Genomic DNA, 13732 nt, shown 5'->3' with positions numbered 1-13732 from the left:
AGAGACACTGAAAATAAGCCAATTGGAAATTAAAAACCAACAAGAAGAGATAAAAAATGACATATCAGAAATGAAAAACACATTGGAAGGTTTAAAAAGCAGAGTAGGGGAAGCTGAGGACCGGATCAGTGAATTAGAAGACAGGGTAGAAAAAATCAACCAATCAGAAAAACAAAAGGAAAAAACCATTAAAAAACAGGAAGACAGCTTAAGAGAACTATGGGACAACTGGAAACGTAATAATATTCGCATCATAGGAGACCCCGAAGAAGAAGAAAATGAGCAAGGGATAGAGAGTATATTCAAAAACATAGTGAGAGAAAACTTCCCTAATTTGGTGAAGGAAGAAGGCATTCAAGTTCAAGAAGCACAGAGAGTCCCAAGAAAGAAGAACCCAAACAGGCCCACACCAAGACACATAGTAATTAAAATGCCACAAATTAAAGACAAAGAGAGAATCCTAAAAGCAGCAAGAGATAAGCAACAGGTTACCTACAAAGGGAACCCCATAAGGCTCTCAGCTGACTTCTCACAAGAAACACTACAGGCCAGAAGGGAATGGCATGAAGTAATCAAAGTCATGAAAAACAAGAATCTGAATCCAAGACTACTCTACCCAGCAAGGCTATCATTCAAAATAGAAGATCAAATAAAGAGCTTCCCAGACAAAAAAAGGCTAAGGGAATACATTAGCACCAAACCAGCACTGCAAGAAATGTTAAAAGGACTGCTGTAATTAGCAGTAGAAATGGGAAGAAAAATAGAACCACACTAAACAAAAATGGCAATAAATAAGTACATATCAATAATCACCTTAAACGTAAATGGATTGAATGCTCCCATAAAGAGACACAGAGTAGCTGATTGGATAAGAAAGCATGACTCATCTATATGTTGTTTACAAGAGACCTACCTCTCAACAAAAGACTCACATAGGTTGAAAGTGAAGGGATGGAAAAAAATTTTCCAAGCAAATGGAAAGCAAAAAAAAGCTGGGGTAGCAATTCTCATATCTGATAAAATAGATTTCAAAATGAAGACCATAACTAGAGACAAAGACAGCCACTACATAATATTGAAAGGATCTATCCAACAGGAAGATATAACCTTGATAAACATATATGCACCCAATATAGGAGCACCAAAATATATTAAAAATCTTCTGGAGGACTTCCAAGGAGAAATCGACAACAATACAATCATAGCAGGGGACTTCAACGCCCCGTTGACAGCACTGGATAGATCCTCTAGGCAAAAAATTAGCAAGGAAACAGAGACTCTAAATGAAGCACTAGACCAAATGGATTTAATAGATATCTACAGAGAATTACACCCCAAAACTACAGAATACACATTCTTCTCAAGTGCACATGGGACATTCTCAAAGATAGACCACATGATAGGACACAAACTAAATCTCTACAAGTTCAAGAAGATTGAAATCATATCAAGCATCTTCTCAGATCACAATGGCATGAAACTAGAAATCAATTGCAACAAGAACATGCAAAGACATTTCAACACATGGAGGCTAAATAGCATGTTATTGAACAATGAATGGGTCACCGAGGAGATCAAGGAAGAAATTAAAAACTTCCTGGAAACCAATGAAAATGAACACACAACAACACAAAATCTATGGGATGCAGCGAAAGCAGTTCTGAGAGGGAAGTTCATAGCACTACAGGCCTACCTCAAAAAACAAGAAAAATTTCTAATTGACTCTCTAACCTCACAACTTAAAGAATTAGAAAGCAAACAAAAAGAAAACCCCAGAGCAAGTAGAAGGAAGGAAATAGTAAAGATCAGAGCAGAAATCAACGACATAGAGACCAAAAAAACAATTCAAAGGATCAATGAAACAAAGAGCTGGTTTTTCGAAAAGATAAACAAGATTGATGGACCCTTAGCTAGACTCACCAAGAAACAAAGAGAGAGAACCCAAATACACAAAATCAGAAATGAAAGAGGAGAAGTAACAACCAACACCACGGAAATACAAAAGATCGTTAACAACTACTATGAACAACTATATGGCAACAAATTCGACAATCTAAGCGAAATGGACAAATTTCTAGAAACACACAGTCTCCCAAAACTATTCCTGGAAGAGATAGAAAACTTGAACAGACCAATAACAACTAAGGAAATTGAAGAGGTAATCAAGACTCTCCCAGCAAACAGAAGCCCAGGCCCAGATGGTTTCACGGGGGAGTTTTACCGAACATTCAAAAACGAACTAACACCCATTCTCCTCGAACTATTTCAAAAAATTCAAGAAGAAGGAAGACTTCCAAACATGTTCTATGAGGCCAGCATAATTCTAATTCCAAAACCAGAAAAAGACACTACAAAGAAAGAAAACTACAGGCCAATATCCTTGATGAACATAGACGCCAAAATCCTGAACAAAATATTAGGAAATCGGATCCAGAAATACATCAAAAAAATTATTCACCATGACAAGTGGGATTCATTCCAGGGATGCAAGGCTGGTACAATATTCGCAAATCAATAAACGTGATACACCACATAAACAAAATGAAGAATAAAAACCACATGATCATATCAATAGATGCTGAAAAAGCATTTGACAAAATCCAGCATCCATTTCTGATAAAAACGCTCCGCAATGTAGGAATAGAGGCATCATATCTCGACATAATAAAGGCCATATATGAAAGACCTACAGCCAACATCATACTCAATGGACAGAAACTAAAAACATTTCCATTAAGAACAGGAATAAGACAGGGATGTCCACTTTCGCCACTCTTATTTAACATTGTACTGGAAGTCTTAGCCACAGCAATCAGACATGAAGAAAAAATAAAAGGGATCCAAATTGGAAAGGAGGAAGTGAAACTGTCATTATTTGCAGATGACATGATATTGTACATAGAAAACCCTAAAGACTCCATCAAAAGTCTATTAGACTTAATAAATGAATTTGGCAAAGTAGCAGGATACAAAATTAACGTCAAGAAATCGACGGCATTCTTGTACATCAATGATGAACTCACAGAAAGAGAAACTGAAAAAACAATCCCATTTACCATCGCGCCAAAAAAATTACGATACCTAGGAATAAACTTAACCAAAGAAGTAAAGGACCTATTTGCAGCAAACTACAGGTCATTGAAAAAAGAAATAGAGGAAGATATAAAAAAGTGGAAGCACATACCCTGTTCATGGATTGGAAGAATTAACATAATTAAAATGTCCATACTACCCAAAGCAATCTATAGATTCAATGCAATCCCCATCAAAATACCAACGACATATTTCATAGAACTACAACAAATACTTCAAAAGTTCATATGGAACCAAAAAAGACCCCAAATAGCCACAGCAATCTTGAAAAAGAAGAACAAAGTAGGTGGGATCACAATACCAGATATCAGGTTATACTACAAAGCGACTGTAACCAAAACAGCCTGGTACTGGCACAAGAACAGGCATATAGACCAGTGGAACAGAACTGAAAACCCAGAAATGGACCCAAGGCAATACGCTCAATTAATATTTGACAAAGGTGGCAAGAGCATACAGTGGAGTCAAGACAGCCTCTTTAATAAATGGTGTTGGGAAAATTGGACAGCTACATGCAAAAAAATGAAACTAGACCATCAACTTACACCATACACAAAAATAAACTCAAAATGGATAAAAGACTTAAATGTGACCCGTGAATCCATAAAAATTCTAGAAGAAAATGTAGGCAACAAAATTTCGGACATCATACGGAGCAGAATCTTCACTGATACATCACCTAAGGCACCAGAAATAAAGGAGAAAATGAACACATGGGACTACATCAAACTAAAAAGCTTCTGCACAGCAAAAGAAACAATCATCAAAATGGAAAGGCAACCCACTGTATGGGAGAACATCATTGCCAATGATGTATCAGATAAGGGGTTAATTTCCAATATATATAGAGTGCTCATACAACTCCACAAAAGGAAGACAAAGAACGCAATTAAAAAAATGGGCAGAGGAGCTGAATAGACACCTCTCCAAACAGGACATACAAATGGCCAAGAGACATATGAAGAAATGCTCAACATAACTAATCATCAGAGAGATGCAAATTAAAACAACAATGAGGTATCACCTCACAGCTGTCAGAATGGCCACCGTCAACAAATCATCAAACAACAAGTGTTGGCGAGGGTGTGGAGAAAAGGGGACTCTAATACACTGCTGGTGGGAACTGAAACACCAATCAGGAAGAATATATGTACCCCCATGTTCATAGCAGCACTATTTACAATAGCTAAGATCTGGAAACAGCCCAAGTGTCCACCAGTAGATGAATGGATAAAAAAGCTGTGGTACATATACACAATGGAGTACTATGCAGCGGTAAGAAAGAAAGATCTCTTATCCTTTGAGACGACATGGAGGGACCTGGAAAGTATTATCCTAAGTGAAAGAAGCCAAGCAGAAAAAGACAAATACCACATGATCTCACTTATATACGGAATATAATGAACATAACAGTCTGAGGAATACAGTAGACCCAGACACATGGAAGTAGGGCACATACTGACATCCCTCAGAAGAGGGGATGGGGGGTGGGAGGGGTGGGAAGAGATAAACCACAGAACTTATATGCATGTATGCATGACCAATGGACATGGACAACTAAGCTGGGGACAGGGTGGAGGGGGGGTGGGGTGGAGGGTGCCAATGGGGTAAAAAGGTAAAATATCTGTAACAAAAAAATAAATAAAAATTCATTAAAAAAGAAAAAAAAGAAAACCAGTACACTTATATTACTTAATGAATACTAGAATAAAAAGTGTTTCTCATTCTCAAAAATAACTATTTTTAATAAATGTGATTTATATACTAACCAATATCTACATTACATATTAGTAAACATGATGAAGAGCTCGGCAAGGGTTCACAACATTTCAATGCATCAGTAGCTTTCCATTGTTCATCCATTTTATGCCATACATTTAATATTCCTTCAAAAGCCCCATTAAATATGTAAACTTTTATTTTTGTCTTTGTCTATGTAATTTCTTATCTATCTAACAAAATCTGGTAGATGGATAATTCTCTAGGAGGCATGAGTGATATTGCCCAATAATTTCACACATACACACAAAAAGCCAAATAAAGTTTTATTCCAAATTACAAGTAAATTTACTACCTTATAAACTAAGCTCCTGTGAACTGTTTGCAATTGAAATATACAAGATGTTATTTTCGGAAAGGTGAGGATAGTCTGGGAAAACTAAATTTGGTAATAGTGTTTTCTCTCATAATATTTTGCTTTCTTTTAGTCAAATTAATTTGTTAATAATGCCTAACTGATCTGAAAATTTTATTTTTGAATATCCATCACATATTTATTCACCATGTATGTACACAATGGTTTAAATTTTCTGTAACTGCATGCATTTTATTATTTGAATTCTTCTTCTTCTTCTTCTTCTTCTTCTTCTTCTTCTTCTTCTTCTTCTTCTTTTTCTTCTTCTTCTTCTTTTCTTCTCTCTCTCTCTCTCTCTCTCTCTCTCTCTCAATGTTTTTTATTGACTTCAGAGAGAAGAAGGGAGAAGGAGAGAAAGAAACATCATGAGAGAGAAACATGGATCAGTTGCCTCCTGTACGCCTCCTACTGGAGACCAAGCCTACAACCTCAGCCTGTGTTTTGATTGGAAATTGAACCAGTCATTTCCAGTTGCAAGGGACAATGCTCAGCCAACTGAACCACACCCTCCAGACAAATACTCCCTATCTCTTTGTATTTTATTGCTTATGCCTAAAATGTTTCATTTGCTTACTATTCCTCATCTCTCTTTGCATAAATTCATTCTATTTCTGATTCTTTCAAGGACAACTTAAAGTCAATTTTTGTTTAATTATATTTTTATTTTGCATTTCTAATTTTTAATAATACATCATGTTTTTACAATGGCCTAAAATATTTTGGAACACATTTGCTGTCATACTGGCTATATCTTATAGGTTTCAGAAATCAGTGTTGATATTATTTCCTTTAAAATCCTCTTAGATCTACTCTGTAATTATTTGGGTGACTGTCTTATACATTTATATATCATTGTGTACTTGGTTACCATTTATTTTACTTTATGTAGTATAATTGCCCATTAACTTACCAATCTCCCTGTTATACATAGTGCTGCTGGAGGGAAGATATTACAATTTTTATCTCCTTAGTGCAGTACAGAATATTGATTTAGACTTTTTTGCATTTACACTTCAATAAAACCAGCAATCAATGTAACATTACTCATTGAATGATATAATTCATTTTATCTAGTATTTATTAATAAGATATGTTTCTTCTGTACAAAATATTTTATTTTTATGGTTTATGGTATCGCTTACAATCTGTTTGACTCTTCAAATGGTTTCAGAAGTCCAATTTTCTTCACTAAGACCAGTGATAAGGAAAACATGAAATACAGAAATGTAAAGCATGTGAAACAAACGGTGACTTTATGATACCTTCACATCTATGATTAAATATGACCCAACAGTGTCAGAAGTCTATGTACAGGGTGGAGCAAAAGTAGATTTACAGTTGTGGGTATGGGAAACACAGGGTTTATTCTTATATTATTACTTATTAATTATTTTATTATTTTCCATGTGAACAACTGTAAACCTACTTTTGTCCCACCCTGCATTAAAGCTTTGAGGTGGTTAAGTTTAATGTTCTTCTCATTTCTTTAAGCATTCTTTTTCCTGTATTTCTTTGTATTAAAAATTTAAAGAGAGTAATATCTTCTTTAATCTAATTTTACCCATGCATCAGACTTCATTTGTCACTTCTAAGTTGTTGTCTGTCTGAAATGTTTCTTTGACTCTGCCTTCTCTTTGAGGATCCCTCTCCTGTTCATCTCTACTCAGATTTCAACACATCAACAGATAAACCACCTTTCTATTTAAATTATTTCTTCACATGCGCTTTATCTTACATTTCTCTGAATCCCAAATATAGCAAAGTTTTTTCTATCCTGCTATTGAAACATCTCTCACCTCTGCCTCTACGTATCTATTCCAAACAATCGCCCTGGGTTGGGCCATGTCTACATCCTACTTCAGACTTTACCAAGTTATTAAAGTTACTTTTCTGACATACCGATATACGATAGTGACCCTCTACACAAAAACACAGAGATACACAAATATACATCTATATTTTAGAATTGTGACAATCTATAACTCACATTCTTTACATGCTGTTATAGTCTTACTGTATATTCTTCTCAAATGCTATGTTCTTCATAAATATTTTCTTAATATTTAGATCTAATTACCATATCCTATCTATGACCATACTTATTTTGATCATATTAGTATTTTGGAGTTTTATTGTGGTTGTAATATATTTATACATGTAGATATGTGTCTTATAGTTTTCCTTGTATGTATAATATCTTATATAAAAGTTGCAGAGACTTTTAATTGACTATAATGTGATTTTCATAGACAGCAAAGATAATACATAAGCTTTTCAAGAAAACTAAGGAAATTATATTAACAATAAAAGTAAATATATATATAATATAATATAATAATCACCCAAGGGTGGGGGGAGGAACTGATGTAAAAGAGACACATCGATTGATTGCCTCCCATATGACCCACACCAGGCCGGAGATTGAACCTGCAACCCAGGTACCTGCCCTTGATCAGGAATCAAACCCATGATCCTGTGGTTTGTGAGCCAATGCTCTAACCATTAAGTCAAACTGTCTAAAGGAGAGTATATATATATTTTAATCTGGGTAAATTTACTTAAAATTGTGTTATTATTATTATAAGGCACATAAGTCATAATACCTTTACTATAAAATTATTTAGAATAAAACCAGTGGATATCAGTCTAAATAAGGTGGAAATCACTTAAGCTTAAAATTTTCCTAATATATACTTTGACAGAATAGGACTAAAACTTTATATAAGAAAGGATTTTTTTTTTTTTTACTTCAATGGTAATAATTTGGTGAGTATCAAGCAAATAGAGACTTTGTAGATTAGTTTAATCCTACAACTGTGTTCTATTCAGGCTAAAGTAAAATTAAATCAACATTCATATAGCTAGAAACAGTTAATAAAAGCATGTTGATAGGCATTTGGTTAAAATGGACCTACTTTAAAATATTGTTTTATTTATGACCAGGAAAATCTCGTAGAACAAATATTAATGTCCTGTTTTCTACATTTGAACTCATTAACCAAAACAAACAAACAAACAAAACCCAAAAACCAGTTTTCTTACTCTATTATTGCATCAAAAAAGGAAGAAATATGAAGTAAGCACTTCTTTACATTTCCGATAAATTATCTCCTTTCATCCAAAATTGTACATGAAGTGCTTCATTTCACTTAAGTTGTTTTATAGTCATTATAAAATTATTATACAGCAGAAAAAGACCAAGTGGGAAAAGTATGAATATTTTACTTTATGTGAATTAACCACATCACTTAATTGATTTGATCTCATAATGCATAATTTAGATCAGTTTGTTAGATAGTTTTGTCATTTAAAATTCAAGTAATGGAAACAATCAGCATGTTTCTGTAGCTTATTTTAACAGATGGAGATCTGATACAGATCTTTGGTTGGAGTAGATGGTAGCTTTATAAGTCTATGGAAAATATTTTGCCTTTATATGACTGCAGGGAGAGCTATTTATACTTATGAAACAGTACTACTACCTTTTTTGTGGGCATTTTTCTGGATTATATGCAGGATTTTGGGGGGCTAAACACAGAGCTCATAAGCAAATTGCCTTCTAAGAAGGAGAGTGTTAAAAAATCAGAGTTCAGAAGTCCCTGCATAAAGTTAGGCCTTGGTTCTCTTACCTAGCTGCCGTGTGATCTTGGGGGGGTTACTTAAGATTCTTTAATAATATAGCCTTGCTATTTTATTTCTAAAATTGAGCTAATACTATACTAACATCTATTTTGTAACAATGAAATAGCAAACTGTATTTGCATGTTACAAATGCATATGTTATTCATTTTTTGTCTTTTTATAGAGAAAAATCAATGTAATGGGTGTTTAGCAATATACACATACAAATCTAAAAATATGATTAGTAAAATTTAAGAAATTATCTTGTGCATTTTAAGCAATGGAAAATGTAACCTGCAAAGTTCCTTGGAAGGAAGATTTTTTTCCAGCATAATTGCTTAACAGGCATGAACAAATATAACTAGTTATTATTTATCAATGGAATATATGTTACCTTGACTTTTACATTCAAAAGGCTATTATTTCAGTTTGTAATTTTATGTCATATATGCAGCTTAATTGCTCCTCATGAGAAATATTTCAGCAAAAAGAGCATTGGCTTCTAAAGAGATGGCTTTCTGTTTATAAATGGATTCTGTCTTTTCCTCTAAAGGATGTAATTCAAAATGACAGTACAGTAAAAAGGGCTTGACACAAAGGCATGTACATTTCAAGGGAATTAATTTTTTATTCATGCAAAATATGAAAGCTCCCTTTCTTCTCATGATTTAAAAATATCTTTCACCTGCTAAAGTTCAGACTATAGTTCAAATATGCATGTAACACACGCAGAAAATAATTGATCACAGTGATCTATTTGGTATATTTCTTCTGCCCTCTCTTGTTTCTGTTTGTGGTGATAATTCAACATATGTCATGTGACTCTTTTGTAGCTGTGTTCTAAAGAAAATGGTTTTAGAGTTATAGGTAAAAAAAAAGATTAACCTTTTGATTTTCATATTACGTCAAACTAGAAGGAATTTGAGCTTCAGATTAAAAAAACAAACAAACCTCAGTCACATCTCTCAAAGAAGTTTTTTTCATCTTTCCAAGCCTCAGTTTTCTTAATGGTAAAATATGGAAAATCTGTATATTAAAATGTTGCTGTAAATGGAACTAAGTGATAGATGTTTACTGCGTTTACAGCATGTAAATGTTCTACATGTCCCAATGCCCTTACACTCCATGATCTTCCCTAGTGGGTTTCATACAGTTACACTGGAACCTAAAGAGGAACCTTTCATTCATGCTTACTGCGCCAGTTCTCTTTCACTGGGTAAATTCTGGAAGTGACCTTCCTGTTTCAGTGAGACCTGAACACAGCAACCTGGTTTCCTAAGCATACTCTTGTTCCTCTCCCACTGAGACATTTTCATTTCCCTTCACCCCAGCCTATTTGTTTAGGTCCCTGCTCAAATGTTAAGGAACCAGTCTTCATTTATACCAACAAGAGTTACATCCTTCCATTGGCTGAGTTTCATATTCTTCATCTGAGTAAAACCTCCTGATCATCCTTGTAAATAAGAATCTTGACGCTGTTTAGGAAGATTTTTGCTGTGTTCTATACTCTGATCTAAACATGTTTTATATGCACAAAATCCAAAGAGGACTCAAGTTCACAATGCCACATTTTATATAAAAGCAGAGCAATCTCCCTAACCATCTTCATCAGTTAGCTAGTAGAGCTTCTTACATATAAACAGTAGAAAAAACACAACAGTAATGCTTGCTGGGTTGGGAACATATTCTTTATTACTGTCATGTGCTAGATAATCAAATGCATGTTTCTTTCTCCTTTTTAATATCTAATTATATATTTATTCTGTTTTCCTTAATAACAAAGTCAGAGAAAAGTTGCTCTAAGACTCTTTATGCCATTAACCATAACAAATTATATCCTAGCCATTTTTCATACATATTGCATTTGTTAAAGTGTGATGATTCCTAATTGCCACTCATAACATTGGCAATTGTAATTTCTGATCGCTAAGTAAGGATATTTCCATGAAAATGGATAATAAATTTAGGAAAAACAGAACAAAGTAGTAAAATGTGGAAAACCATATAGCTAGAGGAATAAAATGTCCATTTAGTTAAGTATTCTGTGTTATACAACTCTATTAGATGAACTCAAATTTTCCTTCTGAGGTCAGAGGAGGAAAATCATTTTGTGTTGTTCTTTTAAACCATTTCTGCAAATGAATACCAAGTGATTTACTCAAGTTCCTTGTCTAATCAGCAATAGAAACATTCCTAAGTCCTAGGGACACTGAACTAATCCTTCAAAATGTACCAGAAATCAAACAGGTACTGATTACTGTTAAATGTAATAATGCAAAAGAAAACTAAATAAAACACAAGTAAGAAGTATTTATTTTTCATAAGAAACTGAATTACAAAGAAGATATATGTGTGAATCATTCTATTATTATAGAAACTATAGCAGTGTTTATCCATTTCAAAACTAAAATAAAATATAACTAAAGTAAATAGCATTACTTTAATATCATGTGATACACAAAAGTATATAAGAATGACTCAACACATATAACTGCTAAAGAGAACGCAGAATTTTCGTAGGTAATTAAATGTTATGCAAAAATATGGTGGAATACACATTAAATACATCCTAAATTACATTGCAACTTTCATGTGTATTACTTTTTCAATTAATAATAAATTAGAGCAATATCCCTATCTATTGTAAATATTTTACTTTAACAGAAATCAATAGCACGACTTCTTTGTTAATTTTTGATTCATTTATATTATTTTCAATTAAAGTCATATTGTTCATGAATTTAATGGAAAACTGAAATTCTGAACTCATTTAATTTTCATCTATTACTCTCTACTTTGTAAAGACAAAAAGTCTCTGGAAAATTAGTGCAATTCCTGTACCATTCAATGAAAGGTCAGAAAAAAATTAAAAAAACTGCAGTAATTTAGACTTAATGGGAAAGAACGTACTTTTGGGGAATCGAGGTGGATTGTCATTGACATCGGTGAGGGTGATGTTGACTATTGTCGTTCCGGCTAACCCTCCCAGTTGTCCGCCCATGTCCTTGGCTTGGATGAGGACTTGGTATTGTTCTTTGACTTCCCTGTCCATGTTTGGCAAAGCTGTTCTAATAACACCTTAAGGGGAAAAAAAGTAACAAAATATAAATATCACAAATGTATTTTCCAAAATAAAATAATCCTCAACAAGAAAATGATTCTACCTAGATTCACTAGCAAAGACAACAACAAAAATTATGTGTGTTCTAAAGAGTGAAACACCCAAAATATGATTAGGATATAATTAAACATATTATGGTAACAGCCATATACTGAAATATACAGCACTGTGGAATATAGATAAAGAAGAATAACTGTATCAGCTCTAAAAGATGGGCATCATTAATTAAGTCAACCAGATCAGTTGTGATTTATACAGAATAACCACATCTTTAAAAGAGAATGAAAATGTTAAACAGTATGAATAAAAATATATGTACTAAAAAATTAAGTGATTACACTGAGTGAGAGATTTCTAAAGACTGCCATTTTCTTCTTCATTCTTAAATTTTTAGGATATATTACTTTATTTTTTTAAAATACATTAGTATGCCCTTTGTATATTTTATTTTGTCTTTCAGGATTTTTCTTAATTATTATAGCCACAATTTTTTACATAAATCTCATGAAACTTTGCCATTGCAGAGACCTTGTCTCTTCTGTCATCAAGTTATTCCATCATGTAGGACAGTGCCTGCCATTTAGAAGGGGTTCAGTCAGACGCATTGACTAGTTGAAAGACTGGATGAATAAATAAATAAATCCATCAATAATCAAATTTATAATCACGAATCATATAGTATATATGCATATTTATATACCCAATTCATTTTCTGCTCCATGCCCAACTGTAGAATTAATTTATATTTATATGTATTCATAGTGAAATAACTAAAAGCTTCTGGATTTGTTGAAAATAACATTATAAATAACTTTTATTCCAAGTTCCAATCTATAGCTAAGAATGTTAGCAAAAGATTGCAGAAGATTTGTCTTAAATCCATGTGTCTTTGATAGTGTTGTTTCTTAAATAAAGTAGCACATATAAGGAACAAAGACAATATCAACTGCCAGACAAAAGCTATAACATTTAAATCATAAACTGAATATCAATCCTCATTTTATCTTTTCTTTCCACTATGGATTTACCAAATGCTGTTTTGTTGATAATTCAAATTTAACTACAATCTAAGATTTCTTCTAACCCTTGGAAGGAAGTAGTTGCACAAAAGGCAAGCTCTATTTTTTCTTACCACCCTTTCTTCACGCCATGGCACTGACACCTTTTCATTTCCATCTGTTGTCTCTCTTAAGCTCAGATTGCTAATGCTTCACTCCCAAGTCTCTTAACTACAATTCTTCATCTCTGCATCTCAGTGGCCTGGTCTTACATGCCTTAAGCTATGTGACTTTTGCCTCCCTTACGATGTTTATATTTTCTAGATAAACTTTTGGGTTTAATTCATATGCATGTTGCACTGTCCTATTGTTGACCAGATCTGTCTTTCCTCAGTTCATTTTCAATCTGGAAAATGTATATAAGTAATATTTATTCCATTTATTTCTAATATGACTATTTTCAATATAAAAATGTGTACATGAGTAATATATACACACACATCTATGAAGCTGCTATAAAAAAGAGAGCAAATAGAAAATATCAGAATAGATTTTTATTTCTGGAAACTTGTTATCAGAACCTCAAACTGTCCTGCCCTCCTGCTTCATCTTGAGTCTGGTAAGTGACCTTTCTGCTCTTCTACCCCCTTCCAGTGTAGTGCTGCTCTATCTGAGGAGCAAACAGGGCCGTTCATTTGGTTTCAAAGAAAATCCCCACTGATGAGTAGGACATGCTTCTGCTTCCTCAATACCATTTCTTCTTAA

The 13732-nt window shown here is 33.4% G+C and overlaps 1 protein-coding gene across 2 annotated transcripts in view; it reads right to left on the bottom strand.

Moving 5' to 3' along the window:
* The window catches only part of CDH12 (cadherin 12), a 341340-nt gene that overhangs the window by 68431 nt on the left and 259177 nt on the right, over window positions 1-13732 (bottom strand). For both annotated transcript variants that reach the window (XM_036279076.1, XM_036279077.1), the window contains one exon: window positions 11759-11926. In XM_036279076.1, coding sequence (XP_036134969.1) covers window positions 11759-11926 — 168 coding nt within the window. The remainder of the gene's footprint in view (window positions 1-11758; window positions 11927-13732) is intronic.

Source organism: Molossus molossus, unplaced genomic scaffold (assembly GCF_014108415.1).
Source record: "Molossus molossus isolate mMolMol1 unplaced genomic scaffold, mMolMol1.p scaffold_m16_p_3, whole genome shotgun sequence".
NCBI lineage: Eukaryota > Metazoa > Chordata > Mammalia > Chiroptera > Molossidae > Molossus > Molossus molossus.
The sequence above is the reverse complement of the archived record's forward strand: the minus strand, read 5'-3'. Positions and strand labels throughout refer to the sequence as shown.